The sequence below is a fragment of the Callorhinus ursinus genome, unplaced genomic scaffold, assembly GCF_003265705.2.
Source record: "Callorhinus ursinus isolate GAN/ISIS: 27379988/994484 unplaced genomic scaffold, GSC_fseal_2.0 scaffold37, whole genome shotgun sequence".
Lineage (NCBI taxonomy): Eukaryota > Metazoa > Chordata > Mammalia > Carnivora > Otariidae > Callorhinus > Callorhinus ursinus.
The window spans coordinates 15,354,464-15,370,301 of NW_027397099.1; the positions used below are offsets into that span (position 1 = coordinate 15,354,464).

At 44.9% G+C, this 15,838-nt stretch overlaps 1 protein-coding gene across 3 annotated transcripts; it reads right to left on the reverse strand.

Annotated features, from left to right (window-relative positions):
* Positions 1–1,882: 1,882 nt before the first annotated feature.
* Positions 1,883–12,461, reverse strand: HERPUD1 (homocysteine inducible ER protein with ubiquitin like domain 1). Of its 3 annotated transcripts, none has more exons than XM_025889198.2 (8): positions 12,193–12,459; positions 9,528–9,605; positions 9,364–9,435; positions 8,238–8,368; positions 5,977–6,099; positions 5,124–5,474; positions 3,490–3,595; positions 1,883–2,250 (listed from the first exon to the last, which is right to left on the reverse strand). In XM_025889198.2, the coding sequence occupies exons 1-8, from the start codon at positions 12,343–12,345 to the stop codon at positions 2,086–2,088; spliced, it is 1,179 nt and encodes a 392-aa protein (XP_025744983.1). In that variant the 5' UTR covers positions 12,346–12,459; the 3' UTR covers positions 1,883–2,085. The 3 variants fall into 3 exon arrangements, with proteins under 3 accessions (XP_025744983.1, XP_025744884.1, XP_025744984.1); XM_025889099.2 differs by having other exon boundaries at positions 9,364–9,438; positions 12,193–12,458; XM_025889199.2 differs by lacking the exon at positions 1,883–2,250 and having other exon boundaries at positions 5,281–5,474; positions 9,364–9,438; positions 12,193–12,461.
* Positions 12,462–15,838: the final 3,377 nt, after the last annotated feature.

Genomic DNA, 15,838 nt, shown 5'->3' on the forward strand with positions numbered 1-15,838 from the left:
CACTCCCATTTCTGCCTCTTGATCCCCGGACCTGTTGGGAGAAATAGCAGCATAAGTTGACATTGATTACAGCCTTCTGGAGAAACTTGGCCCAGCCCTGCAAAGTATTGCCACCTAAACATTCCACATGGTTCGGTCCCAGGCACCTTCCTAGGAAGGAAGAGGCTGAAGACTGCCCTCCCTTCAGGCCCATCAGCATTTTGAAAATCCCAGAAGTCTGGGATCAAACTGTGGTTTTCAAATTTACTTGACCATGAGCTCATTTTTTGCAATGTTTCTCCGATGGAACTAGGATTTAAGAAAACACACTTCGGAAAATGCAAACTTAAAGAAGCTGCTATGGTTTAAGCTGAAATGAGGAAATTTTGTTTTCAGGTATTTCTTTGCTACTTTGTCATGGAGATCCAAACCAGTAATTTTCTAAATACAAATGGTGGTATGTAGTGCATTATTATACTACATTTAGTAACTGTTGTGGAAGCATCAACATTTCTGCCTTCTGCCGCATCCCCCACCTGTCAGCTGTCTTAAGCCTTTCCTGTTGTCTTTAAGATCCCCTTTGTCCTGGTGCAGCTTGGGCCAATGTGAACCCTTGTCAGCTGTCCTCGGGAGCATCTTCCTGAAATTATTTTGGGCCCATGGAATCTGGAGTTTCATCTTCACAGGCTGACCTCACAGCGAGAGCGGCCCCACTCCTTTAGAAACATGAGACGGATATCACCAGCTGTCTGGGGCTCCAAGCACTTGTCAGATGGTGAGGCCCCCTCCCCTGAAAATCAATAGGCTTTTCTACCCAAGGCTTGAAAAAGACTTAGTATGAACTGTTCGATGAGTGTTTATTTGATGTAAACGAGGTTTTCAGTAATGATTAATTTAAATGATCACAACCATCATACAAGTGATTCACTGCCAAAAACACCCTGCCCAGGCCTTCGGCATTCTGCCTGTAGCACGGTTTGCTACAGTGTGTGAAAAATACACGCAACTGTGTTTTGAGATTAGTCTGAAAATTAATACTTGTAAGATTAAAATCACAGAAGCAAGCTCAGCTTACAAAAGCCTGCTATATGAGCAGGTGTAATTACCACAGAATTGCCAAGATGGAAGGTACTTAGTGTTTTTTTTTTTTAAATAGGCTCCACACCCAGTGGGGGGCTTGAATTCACGACCCTAAGATCAAGAGTCCCATGCTCTATCGACTGAGCCAGCCGGGTGCCCCAATGCCACTAACTTGAAACCTGGGGAATTCAAGTTTGATGGGTTACTACAAAACCAGTACTGTTGGAATCAGGGAATGGGGACAAACACAAGTATATTCTTAGTAAATTAAAACTTTCATGGCCTTACCTTATCATTCTTCATTAGTACAAACAGTCCTTTTATGAAAAGAAGCAGAACATTCAGGTGACTTACAAGTTAGCAACTCAACTGTTGACCACCCAGTGACATGGACATGGAGCAAACTGCTAAGATGACAAGAGTCTCTGCCAGGGTCATTCATAGTAAAACTTTATTGAACAGAAAACCCAGCAAAGGTTTTCACCTCTGCAAAGTTCCCCTTGGTTTAAAGTAAAGCACTGCATTTTAAAAAGCAATTATACATAAGTCTTTCCTAGAAAAGTCCTGCTAAAACATGTCTAGCAATTTCATTGATTATATAAAGTAGTACACTTAGTGTAATTTAAACATTCCAACAGGAATCAAATCGTACCAGCAGAACCATTTCTGCATCTATGATATCGATGTACAAACACACATGCAGACACACACACCTGAAAGTTCCTCAGGCATAAACATGCGACACTAATGCCTTCTATTTACAATGCCTATGAAACTACATACAGTATATATTAAAGCTCTTCAGAGAATAAAGACATGAGAAGCCTTGGACATTTTTTGTTCATCAATTTGTATCATGGCTTCACGTCTTAGTTTCTGCTTTTGCTTGATCACAAAAGCATATCCTCCTCCTTGTTGATTCTCCAATTCTGTGCCACTGCCATGTCCAGGTGAGGAAATCTAGCTGGAGTCAGAAGATCCAGTCCATGCCTGTCGAAGCCTCCAGCAGCCAGAAAGCAAGCACCATCAGTTTGCTATGGCTGGGGGGCCTTCTGGAAGAAGAGAAGCAAAGAAAGTCTTGAAGACAAGCCAGGCTGTGCTCATAAATGAAGGGCTGGTCTGCTCGTCCTCCAGTACATCCCTGTCTGGAGGAAGGCGGTTGGGGTCTTCACCTTCAGGATCAGGGCCTTCCTACAGTGAATGAAACACAATGAGAAAACCATTAGAAAATAATGTTAGGGAAGGGCAGAGTAAATCCCTGGCCCCATATTCAAAGCAACCAGGCAGACAGGACTGCAGGAAATGGCGTCCTCGGCTGGATGTCGAGTTCTCAGGCCTCACAGCACCACTGCTGGTGACCTTCTCACAGTTTTGAAAATCCCTGGCATTAAGTATTAGAACAAAAGAAGTAACTAGATCTTTATTATTAAACTCATGAATTAAGTTAACCACTTCATTAAATATGTATATTCTGATTTTGGCAGTGTTCCGAGCTAAGAAACTAAAAATGGAAACCCAGCGTTCTAAAAACAGATACTAGGGGGCGCCTGGGCGGCTCAGTCGTTAAGTGTCTGCCTTCGGCTCAGGTCATGATCCCAGGGTCCTGGGATCGAGTCCCACATCGGGCTCCTTGCTCAGCAGGAAGCCTGCTTCTCCCTCTCCCACTCCCCCTGCTTGTGTTCCTGCTCTCGCTGTGTCTCTCTCTGTCAAATAAATAAATAAAATCTTTAAAAATAAAAAAATAAAAACAGATACTAGGGTGGTAATTTATATTATAAAAGAATATCCTTTGGGATTATGGATTTTAAACTGCTCTATAAATCTAGGGAAATTCTCCAGGAAATCCATTCTGGAAGTGAGACATGCTTATATTCCTAATCTTTGATTAGAGTAACTATCCATTAGCAGTTTCCATGGTATAACACATTGTTATAGACCTCTGAATGCTCAAAATAGTGAGTTTAAAAAAAACATTATTTACATTTGCCAAAATGCAAATTGCCACAGGACTAAAATACCTGATGGATTTTATGGCATACTCAAATGTTTTTTAAAAATAGCTACTGCTAGGGGTGCCTGGGTGGGCTCAGTCAGTTAAATGTCTGACTCTTGGTTTCTGCTCAGGTCATGATCTCAGGGTCATGGGATCGAGCCCCGTGTTGGGCTCCGCACTCGGTGCAGGAAGTCTGCTTGAGATTCTCTCTCTCCCTCTCTCTCCACCCCCCCCACCTGCTTGTATGCATGGTCTTGCCCTCAAAATAAATAAATCTTAAAAAAAAAAAAAGGTACTGCTCTAAGAACAAATTTGAAAAAATCTTGAAACTTCAGCCTAATGAAATGGTAAACTATGAGGCTAAATATCTAAATGTTAAGGATCTGAGAGCCTGGCATTTCACATGAAGCTTGCTGGGCCCCCCGGGAGCTCCTTACCTGTAAGTTATTGTTGGGGTCCTGATTTATAGCTTCATGAGGAGGACCATCGTTTGGGAAGTTCTGAACCGGCCTCTGTCTAAATGGAAACCACCCAACGTGATGCCTTCAAAGGAAGCACATAAAAGTTCACCTCAGCTAATCACAGTCAACTTTGTTTAAGAATTTAAGGGTCTTGATTAGATAAGGTCCCCCTTGCTCTCCTCCTCTAATCACAGCAATGCTCTGATTAGAAGCTCACAGCCAGGCCCATCTGCAGAGACTTTCTACCACACCATCTCCTAGACTTCCTCATTGGCCTGTCAGCTTCTTCAAGGTCACTATGGGGACTATGTTTTATTCAGCACTGTGTGCCCACCAACATTAACAGCACCCTGCACACAGAAACTGCTCTTGCTGATCCTGAACTAAACTTCATACCTGCAAACCTGAGCAGGGGGTGGGGGAGGGATAAACACACACATGCACACAGAGCTGGGGTTATAATATGTAATAACCTACATAATAATAAGACCTAAATTTGGTCACAAATATATGATTCTAGAGACTAAAAAATTTAAAGAATTGACTAATATTTTATTTGGAAAATCCAACTAAATACAAGTCTTATAGCAAATATGACAAAATATTAACAATGATTAATTCTGGATATAAGAGTAATTGTTTTATTATTCAAATATTGCTCTCTTAAGATTTTTAAAACTAAAACAAAAATCCATTTTCACTCCATAGGAAAAATTTGTCAGTTCTGACCACAAACAAGGACATATCAGTCTAGGCCAGGTTTCTCACCTTTGGCACTACTGACATATTGGGCTGGATATTTACTGTGGGGCTGTCCTGTGCTTTGTAGGATGTTTAGCAGCACCTCTGGTCTCTACCTACTAGATGCCAGTAGGACCACCCCTTAGTTGTGACAGTCAAAAGTGTCACACCCTAGGAGTACAAAAGCATCCTGGTTGAGAACCACTACTCTGAGCCGTGGATAAAGCCAAACGTCAGGTCTGTAAAGGTTCCCTGGCCCTTTAGAGCTTTGCTGCCGTCAGTGTCTGACCTCTAATCCTGGAAGGCAGCAACTACAGCTTGATAAAAATAAACTTGTTTTTATTCAAAACAAATACAATTTTCCTTTCATGCTTTAGAATGGCCGTATTATTGTGGTTCATGAGCCTGGCAGGTACCTTATCTAGAAGAAAACAGAATGTCCTTTTTGCATTGACATACGATTAATGTGTTCTCAGCAGTGCCCAACCAAACTGTCAGTTCTTGCACTGAACATGCCAGAATAGTATGCTATTTAAATACACTTCCATAGGGATGCCTGGGTGGCTCTGTCGGTCAAGTGTCCAACTCTTGATTTTGTCTCAGGTCATGATCTCAGGATCATGAGAGCGAGCCCCGCATCGGGCTCTGCACTGGGCATGGAGCCTGCTTAAGATTCTCTCTCTCCCCCTCTGCTCCTCCCCCTGCTCGCACTGTAAGTAAATAAAATCTTAAAAACAAAAACAAAAACACACTTTCATAAATAATGACTGAGACTGCTCAAAAAAAGAAAAATCTGTACTTGGTTTGAGCCCCCATGCAGCATTAATTTGTAATAAAGGGAAAAAAGGAAAGCAAAATCATCTGCTTACAGGTACATAACGACGGTGGCCCCCATGACCATAAGGAACCTGCTCAGGGAGGAGTAGAAGTAGAGGATACTGAGAAAAACGGAAAACGTGGCTGCTGAATAGGTCCAATCCAACCAATCTCGATTTATTTCATCATCTTCTTCCACAATAGGGCCACCTTGTGCATTCATCCGCAAATTTTGATTGGCCCCAGGATTAACCACCACTGGAGGAGCGGCATTCTGATTGGCTGGCTGGTTCTCCGCTGGAAACTGGTTGTGAATAGGGGCTGGAGCAGGTGCAGAGACCACAGGTATCTCTTGTGCACTTGGTGAGGGGACAAAAGCCCCCGATGCGGCAGTGGCCGCTAAACTAAAATAAAATCGACAGAGGCAGACACGGTTGAGAGCAAAGCACTGTGAAGCCTGTGCTTCTCATAGCCTTATTTACACAGGGTCTTTTACTGTTAAGAATTATAAGTAGGTACATGAAAAATTTGACTTTTCTTTAACTTAGTGAATAATTTCTTTACTAACAGTTGAATCTATAAATGCCTTTTCTGCTCCTGAGAGCGCCACGTGGTAAATTTCATCTGGAGTTGAAAGTATAAAACTATAAAAATATGGTACAGTAGCAAATTAAACTTTTCATGAAACTAAAGATACCTCGTATTGAAAAGTAACTGATTCTAAATGAGTCATCAAACTATGTACAGACACAAGCCCCCTATGTACAGAATTAATACACAAATTAGGTAGCAGTTATCATTTACACCCTCCTCCACCCACCAGGCCAGACAGAGCAAGGCTCTGCAGAAACTGCATCCCTCCATCCCTCGCCCTGGCCGCCCCCAGCAGGACAGGAAAGGACTCACTATTGCATGTAGTACTGCCGTGCGTAGATCTGCTGAAACCAGGAGAGCTGCAGCCAACCATAGGTTGTATAGCCCGAGAAACCAGGCCCCAGGCCTTGGAACACTGGCTGGGCAGCTTCAGGCCTATGATAGATTTTTTTAAAAACACTCATTTTGACTTGGTTTAGTATGAATAAACGCAAAGGTCTAAATTACAATTAGGACTCCAAAGAGAGAGAGGCTGTATGACAGTTCCCTGGTAGAGGACTGTGTGAGGCACCTGGTGTGACGCAAGCACAGGCAGTGCTGACAGAGCTCTGCTACCGTGGCCCGGAGCCCAGCGCTGGCCTCTCACAGCATGTCATTACTAGGACGCGTAAACCAGCCGGGCCGTTCAGGCTAGGTGGACCCTCACCCCCAGTCTCCATTTGCTGAGTGTCACTGCAGCTCTAAACCCACTGTTTGTCCTTCAAAGAGCAGCTCTAAAAAGCCACATCTCTCTCAAAGCCTTTCCTGAAGAAAACTACCCCCTCCTCCTGCTACCCATTTCTCCCCACCCCTAAATCTGAGCTATACGGGGTGGGGAGGGGGGAGTTACGTGTGTATGTGGAGTCACTCTTGCGTGCTTACTGACCACTTGTGCCCTGTACAGGCTGCTGGGCTGTCATCTCACTGGATCCCCAACAACCCTGTGGGGAGGAAGCTTCCCCCTCCATGTCACAGAAGGGAGCCTGAATATAGCTCAGGGAAGATGAGGGATTTGCATGAAGTCACTGAGCTAGTTAAATAGCAGGGCTGGATTTGAGACCTGTTTGACACCAAATTCATATTTCTTAAGCAGAGCATATGGGTGTCATCTTTGGCTTTGTGCCCCTTTCAGAGTGAACTCCTTTGGCAGCAATTCACAAAACTAGAAGAACTGTGGAAATATCAGGAACTGGTTATGTGATCATCTCTGCTGGTTAACTCCCATCCTTAAAATTATATGCACTGGCTACTCAATAAATAGGTGTTGAATAAAGTCGACAGGTTTTATCAAGGTGAAATTCACATAGATATGGGCCACAAGTCTCAAGTTGTATGGCTAGAATAAGGGAAGCAGTTTTAAGCGTTTTTATCCAATTATCCAATTTATATGCGGACAATCTTTTTCTCTTTTAAGGGCTCAATCTCACGACCCTGAGATCGAATCAGACGCTCAACTGACTGACCCACCCAGCTGCCCCTATGCGGGTCTTTTAACCAAATTCCCTAGCCAGAGTGTTTCTAAATGGTATTCCAATTCAAGTAGGTCTTGGTATAATATTGTTTTTGATCATTTAAAAATGTTATAGGGCAAGGAAATGGGAGGATAACAAAGTGCTTTTGTAGCTCTGATGAGGACAGCATTGTAGATAGGCAAGAGAACTCTAAGGTTTTACTCAAGTATGTAGGGCTGAACTGACATGATGTCTAGGAACTACTTTTAAACACGTCAGAAAGGAAAAAGCAAAGGGGGAATAGATGAAACAAGCATGGCAAAACTATGATCATTACTGGGCTCAGGTGATGTCTGTGTGAGGTTCATTACACAGTTCCCTCTGCTCTTGTGTGTATTTGAAATTTCTGTTAAGGAAAAAAAAACCCAACTCATCATTCCTCAAATACCTGACTTTGTCAAAATCAAATATTAATAACTACCAAGAAAAGGAAACCAGGGGAATTGAAGGGCTACAGAATTTCAACTTGTAGTTAATTATTTTTTTCTCATAAGAACTTTCATAATAAGATGTTCCAAGAGCTATGAAATCCAAACATTAGAGCATTTAGTCACTCTTGGCTTTTGCTCTAAAGACCAGACCTTTTTTTCCCAGCTCCACCAACTCAGTCCTTGGCAGAGCATTTCTTAATCTTTTCACCTTTTGTCACCCATTGTTATGACAGACAAAGCACAAAGCCATTGGCAAAGCAGCTGTGAGATGCTTACACCCGCTGTTTTCTCCGCAGCAGCAGCACTAAGTCCCTCTCATGAGGTCAGCACAATGAGAAGCACACCCATGTGAAAAGGGAAATGCCTACATTTTCAACTCGTGCATCCCCATATGTTTATGTGTTCCTAAAAGGCTGTGTATTAAGAAAAGTTAAATACATAACAGATCTTTAAAGTGAAGCCCTTAAAAAGCAAAATTTTGTACATTTTAAAGTTCTGTGACTATATACTATAAATATACTTTATTCTTAAAATTGATGCAAATGATGCACGTCCATGTTGTATAAACCTGGTTCTCTATTGTAACACTCACCTTGAGATATTCTCCCATCCAGAGGGAGAAAGGTTCCGAAGAACCTCCCTTTGCCTTAAGCTGTCACCTGAGGAATCCCCAGGATACTGTCCCTGATGGAGACCAGCAGGCTGCTCTGTGACTTCAGCAACCTAAGTAAGTGTAAGATGAATATTAGAACAAAGGATCTGATGCAACTGTGTGCAACCAAACTAGAAGGATTCTTTTGCTGTGAATGGCTTATGTCCCTCACCCCGACCTCTGAACTTGACAAAAGTAAACAGATGCAATGTTATGTAAAAAATATTCTGAAATTTGTTCAACCCAATTTCAATATATAATTAAAAATCCATATTTTTCCTCAAGTAACTATGCAATTTCATTAAAATCTTCCAATGAAGTTATCATTGATGAGAAAGCATCCTGATAATGTTGTTCTACAAATCTTATGGTGCTAAATTTACTAAATCAAGAAACTAAATCTGACCAAGATTTATAAATACAACCTAGCCAGCAACCTAAAGGAAAGAAATTTCCTATCCTATGTTCAGATGTTTCAGGAAATAGAGTCGTAATCCTAATTTAGAGTGTATCACTACATTAGAATATTATTATTGTATATTCAAATCAACACTGTGAAATGAAAAATAAATTATTTTGGTTGTCAAACGTAAGTAAGTCTTTAGAGATCCCGTGATAGAGATGGTGGTCTTTTCCTATCCAATTAAATACATCACAATGAAAATTTCCGAGGGAAATATATTCACTTTTTTACTGTTCATAAAAATGAGTGATTCCTTAGAAGCAGCTTATTATGTGCTAAATTCAGTAAAAACCCGTTTTAGAGTGTCTTGCTAATTTAGTGATCTGGATAAACAGCTATCGTAGGTCAAGTCATGCCCCGGAAGATAGTGTAATGCAGAACTCCACTTTCCCACTACAACACTAATGGCATAGTCTACTACTATAATAGCAGACATGCACTTGTATTGATAAGTTTCTAACTCCTGATTATCACTGGGGAAGAAACAAACTATTACTTGATAAAAAGGCAATAAAATCTCTTAGGTTTTTTCCAACTCCCTTTATTTCTACCATGAGGATCTGAATTACAGAGATTGCTATAATCTTGAAAAAGCAGACATACCTTTGCGCTGGTTTCTGACATTTTTGAAGGACCCTTCACATTGCACACCAGATGCAAAACATGCCGTTTTTCCTGCTAAAAGTAATAAGGAGGTACTTTAGGACCTAAATTCAACCTGGTAAGTGCTTAAAAAACATTCAAAAGTTAATGTGTAAATGATGTACCTTTGGAAGCAAGTCCTTGAGACACTGGTGATCCAACAACAGCTTTCCAGAATAAATTAACCTCTGGTCCTCTGGACACTAGTCATGAAAAGAAGGAGTAGCACAGGTCAGCATTTAGCTCCCACAAGTTCCCAAACACAGAAGAAACTTTTATACAAATAACTCGAACATGGGTGTTTTTCCCTAGAATCACAGGAAAGCATTTTTCCAAAGGTCTCATATACAAAACTCTTTTTTATAAAGTGCTGAACTTTGAATTTCTAACATGCAAATAAATTTAGGATGGCAAATTATCTCCAGTCCACAAAACCTGTGGTGACCTACTTGACTTTTAAATTCTCAAGAAATTCCTTTCTGCCATTACCCAAAACACAAATTGTATGGTCTCAGAGAAAACTCCAAGTGCTCCCAAGCAAGGTCAGCATTCACCAAAATCACCTAGTATTGTCCTAAGATAACACAAAGCAATTCTAAACTAATTCTAAACTCTCAAAGAGACTTTCCCCAATATACAAATGCAGGTATAGAGGAGGCATACAAACCTGTGAGATTTAGTATCCCTGTTTGAAGGGAGGAAAAGTCTGAAACTGACTTGTCTAAGGTCACCTGGGGCTAAAAAGTCAAAACTCCAACCCCTCTTCTCCTTCCCAGTAATTTCAAAACTACAGGGACTCGCCACACTTTCATACATATCTCACTTTTAAAATCTATTTTTAATTCCTTTAAAAACCATACTTAAAACGGCCTCAAACGATATATACCAAAGCCAGTACACTAGAGATCAGCAACCAGTGCCAGTGCAACTACTATTCAAAATTTGGCATAAAGCTGCTCCTGCCAAGTAGCTGGAGATTATTAAGCAAACTGTTTAAAACAGTCAAAACAACAACTGTATCTATTTATCTACATAAATCAGGAATTTTTGACACTATGCACCTAAAACTACAGAATCAAATTGGATACTTTCTTCACCAATGTTCCGATTGAATTTATAGGTAATGACATACACATAATTTTGTAAAATGCTCCTGTAGAGGTGGGGTCCTGCTTTACATTAAAGAGTTCCACACTAGTAAAGGTTTGAAAACCATAGCTGCCTGTGGGGTTCCTTTTAGAGGCCTAAACTGACATGCTGTGTCTTTACCCAGAAGGCTGATTTGAAAAAAATTAAACACGTTAAACAACTATTATAAAAGTAAGACTTCTCAGGTTAGAAACCAAATGATGAGTGCTCTCCAGCCGTAATTTTTAAGCAGAAATTTACACACCTGAGCGGTCTTTTATTTGAGTCTTCGGACTTAATAGGTGATGTTTGTCACCCAAGGAAGCCCTTAAGGGAAGCTCTCCTCCAAAACACTGCCTTTTACCAAATGATGCAACTAGTGACTACACCTATTTGCGTACCTCCATTCTCACAGCAACACGGCCACCTAGTTTCCTGGAAGCAGCTGTGGTGAAACTACAAATAGTCCCAAGGGGTATGCTAAAGAAATGAAAGCTTATTAGATAAATAAGCAAAATTCAAAAGAATAACTCAGAAGGAAAACTCACTTCTACCTTCCGTACTGAACAAATAAGGAGCAAAAAGAGCCTGACCCTCGAGCTACCACACCCGGCAACTTTACAGATAAGAAGGAAGAATTTCACAATCTTTTTCGCCCCGATGTCTCCTCCTGTCTGATGGAGAATTACACTTGTGGGCAGTAAAGCACACTGCTGACACTTACATAATATCAGAGTAGAAAGTAAATACAGGAAGGATGCAGCCGCCTCCATCACGTGGTGGGGACGGAGGGCGGTGCTAAGGGTGATGTTGACAGATGTGTCCACCAAAACAAAGCGAGGAAGTCTGGAATTGAGGGGCCGAAGTCTTAAAGCCCAGACTCAGGGAGACTCTTTCTGCCTGCTTCCCTTCTAAATCACTCTAGCCAGAAAGCGCGCGGGGCTCCTCCCCGGGACTCGGCAAAGGCTGCGGCGGAGTCCGGTGCGGCAGGGAGGGGCCCAGGGCGGAAGGTGGACGGGGAGGGGAAGAGCCACGTCTCGCTCCTGGGTGTGGGACCTTACGTACACACTCCCGGGGCGCTCCCCCTGTTTCCCTCGCCACTGGCCCCTGCCTCCTCCGCTCCACACCGAGATGCGGCAGGCAGAAAATCCACTTGGCAGCATTTCTGTGTCCTCGCTTCGATCCAGTGGATGCAATCCTAACGCGGAACGCCTAGTCGCCCTGTCCTTTCGGGGAAACTGAGGCTAAAAGGGTGCAATGACTCACCCAAGGTCAAACTGCTGTCTCAGCGGCTTGGCTAAGGCCCGAAGCCAGACCCAGGGGACGGGGCAGCGGTCCGGGAGGTGGGGCTGGAGGGGGACAGTCTTGGGGCTGGGACCACAGGAGGTGAGGTGACAGGGGAAGGCGTCCCGTCTGGAAGGCGGGGCGATGGCGGCCTAGGACTTGGAGGTGACGGCCATTGGGCCGGGCGAGGCGGTGCCTACCGCGGCAGGGCAGGGCAAGACCCCAGCCCCGGGGAAGTGACCTGGTGCGGACCAGCCGTCGGGGGAGGGGCGGCGAAGGGAGAAGCTGGACGGGAAGGGGAGGCGGACGCGAGGCGGGCCGAGGGGATGACAGCCGGGGCGGGAGGCGTTGGCCGGGGGAGTCGGGGGCCCCTCTCACCGGGCGCTCGGGGTAGACGCGGCTCAGATGGGCCTTGAGGCGTCCCACGCTCCAGCTGCGGTCGCCGCTCAGCTCCAAGTCGCGGTGGCGCTGGTTGGGGCTCTTCACCAGGAGCGTGACGGGCTCGGGCTCGGGCTCGGGCTCGACCTCCATGTCGGCTGCGCTGTGGGTTCCGCGGCGCTCCGAGATGCCAGGCAAGCGGCGGCGGCGACGCAGCCACCCACCAGCTCCGCAACGACGGTTCGCGTCTTTGGGGCGCGCGCCCCCGCCTCAGGCGCCTTTTATAGGCACCTCGCGCCAGGGCTCTGCGGCGAGAACACTCTGTGGCTGCCTCCCATTGGCTGAGGCGGAGGTCACGGCCCCAACGTGGCTCAATCGGCGCCCGGATCCGTGGGCGGAGGGGCGGGGCGAGCACGTGGTCGCGGGCTGATGCAACCCGTCGGCCGTGCGTCACCCGGAGTCCCGGCTGCGGCCCCGGAACCCGGGTTCGGCGGCCATGTTTGGGTGCGCTGCGGCCCGCCGAGAGGCTGAAGCGCTGAGGTCTTGATGGAACTGGGGTGCGCCCTACGTCGGGTTGTTCCAGGCGCCTCGAGGAGGGTCAGGCCGGCAGACCCCCGGCTTGGCGGCTTCTGCAAATTGTGCCCTCACAAAGCAGCTCTCCCCGCCCTTTTTGACCCCAGGCGTCAAGGCGCACTTCCCCTTTCCCTTCCCGGTGGGCTGCCCAGGACGTCAGGCCCCTCAGCCTGCCTCACCGGGGAGGCCTCCCCATGCCTACCCCGACCCCAGCCCAAAGAACAGCTCGGGGGACTCCCATTTGCGAATTCACCCGGAAGGGCGGCCCCGCAGGCCTTAGCAGGGCACGGAAGAAAGGGCGGGATTCCTCCCGGGGCCAAGGACAGAGCCAAGGACTGAGGCTTCCCACCTGCTGTTGCCACTTCATCGGTGGCCTCAGACGTGAACGTTGCACCCTCAAGTTTGGAGCATCACCTTTATGACTGGCAAACGGGCCACACAGTCCAACTTAGGCTGGGAGACCCTCGGAAAGGGCCTCGCTTTATAGGATGCTAATACATGCTTCCTTTAAATTGGGGCTGAGACCAGGATGGGAAGGTTCTGAGTTTTCTAAAAGGTGTCTCTGATGTAGACAACCTTCCTCCCTCCCCTATGTAGGAAAAAAGGTCTTGAAAAACAAAACTGACATTGTGCGGGCCCCATCCTTAGTCCAGTCCTGTTGGGACATCTGTTTACCCAGGTGTCAGGAGCTTGGCAAGGGCAAGGGCAGGGGGCTGACGGGAGGAGCCTGGTCTAGTTAGTGGGTGTGGTACTACAAACTGGGCGGCTCGAGGGACAGAAATGTATTGTCTCACAGTTCTGGAGGCTGGAAGTCTGACATCAAGGTGTTGGGCAGGGTTTGTTCCTTCTGAGGGCTTTGAGAGAGAACCTGTTCAATGCCACTCTCCTAGCTTCTGGTAGTTTGCCTCAATCTTTGGAGTTCTGAGGTGTGTAGCAGCATTATTCCATCTCTGCCTTCACAATAACACAGTGTTCTCCCTGTGTGCATGCCTTCACATAATTTTCCCTCCATGCATGTCTGTCTCTGTGTGCCAATCCCCCCCACCCTTTAAAAAAAAAAAAAGATTTTTACTTACGAGACAGAGAGAGTGCACAAGAGTGCAGGAGAGGGAGAGAGAATCTCAAGCCGACTCCTCCCACCCAGCGTGGAACCCGAGGAGGGTAGGGGGCTCAATCCCATGACTTTGAGATCATGACCTGAGCCAAAATCAAGAATGGGATGCCCAACCGACTGAGCCACCGGGGCACCCCCACCCCACCCCACCCTTTATATAAGTACACCAAGTCATATTGGATTAGAGTCCACCCTACGGACTTCATCTTAGTTTGATCATGTGCAAAGACCACATTTCCAAATACAGTCAACATTCATAGGTACTGGGGGTCAGGACTTGAACATCCTTTTCCACAATTCAATCCATAACAGTCAGCCTTAATGTAACACAGAACTAGGGTGACTTCTTTTTCAGCAGTCTTTTTGTTAAGAAGGGAGGTGGAGGGCTTTAGAGATAAATTGTCCCCATGCTCAGATTTCTGTGATTGGTTTTTGTCTGCTGAGGACGGTTTTGTCTATTTTCATCACAGCTGGCTTCACAGGTGTGGGACCCGTGCAGTCACACGCAACTCCAGTCTTGGTTTAATGCTCTGCTGTTACTGTCCGAAATTCTGAATAAATTCTGAACAAGAAGTTTTGCATTTTCATTTTTCACTAGGTCCTCACAAATTATGTAGCTGGTCCTGCTTTTCATACATAAGATGGAAGAAAATGACTATGATCTGGTAGTCTTGGAACTAGCTAGAAGCTGACCGGTGGGGTCAGGTCATATAAAATAAGCAGAAGCCTTAAAGGAGGCAGCCAGGCAGGAGATAATGACTTTATTGGGGAATTAAGTATGCCACATGGCATGGTCTCCTCTAGCCTGCAGTGACAAGCATCAGGACCCCTTAAGACAGCACATCCACTTCCATCGCTAAGAAAGTAAAGGGGTGTGTTTTTTCCCTTAGGGAAAAGGCGATCTAATTTCTGTGATTCCCTTTTATCTCCCAATAAGAGAGCTCCTCTTAAAGGACCCTGGTGGTTCTGCCTATAGCATATTTAGAAAAACATTAAATTCAAGTCCACAAACATGCCAGGAATAGAAAGATAAACATGGAGTGACCCTATTTTCAGTAACCTTACAAAGATAATAGGGGGTGATAAGACAGTACAAAAATACAGAAATAAAGGACAACCCAAAAGTCTCCCACATTTCTGAAGGACTCATGATTACACTGAGGGATTTCATAGCGGCAGGAGGAGAAGAGGGGAAGTCAAGAGAAAACTTGATGGAAGAGGTGGAATCTGAGCTGGACTTTGAAGTATGCGTGGGATTTGAATAACAATAATGTCAGCAATTACTGATTAGGCCCAATAGAATGACTGTGTACAGAATTTGAATGGGCAAGTATTAACTCAGTGGTTAAACTCATGGTCCCAGAGCCAGACTGCCTGTTTTCAAACCTAGCTTTTGCCACTTGAGAGCTACATGACCTTAAGCAAGTTACTTCTCTGTACCTCATTTTCCTCTTCTGCAAAATAGGAAGAATAATAGTATCTATTTCATAGAGTTGTTGTGAAGTTTACATGATAGAACATGCTGAAGGTCTTGGGACAGATCCAGGCAGGAAGCGCTCAATAAATGTTAGGCATTAGTATTTAGCAAACTGAAACCAGTCCAGGTTCAAACTGAACCTGGCTATGAAACAAAATCACCCAAGGAACTCTTTTTTTTAAAGTAAAGGTCCCTGGGCACCTGGGTGGCTTAGTTGGTTAAATGTCAGACTCTTGATTTTGGCTCAGATCGTGATCTCAGGGTTGTGAGACTGAGCCCCGCATCAGGCTCTATGCTGGGCATGGAGCCTGCTTGAGATTCTCTCTCTCTCTCTGCCTCTCACACCGCCTCCCTGTCTTCCAAATAAATAAGTAAATAAATAAAGATCCCTACAACACCAACACTGAGTATTGGCAAAGATATGGAGCAACTGGAACTCTCATATGTGGCTGATAGGACTATAAAAATGGTACAACCCTTTT

Coding starts and splice junctions, on each gene's coding strand:
- HERPUD1 (XM_025889099.2), bottom strand. CDS start 12,345: ATGGAGGTCGAGCCCGAGCCCGAGCCCGAGCCCGTCACGCTCCTGGTG. Junction 5,475..5,976: donor CGGCAGTACTACATGCAATA/GTGAGTCCTTTC, acceptor ATTTTATTTTAG/TTTAGCGGCCACTGCCGCAT. Junction 2,251..3,489: donor ACCCCAACAATAACTTACAG/GTAAGGAGCTCC, acceptor CATTCACTGTAG/GAAGGCCCTGATCCTGAAGG.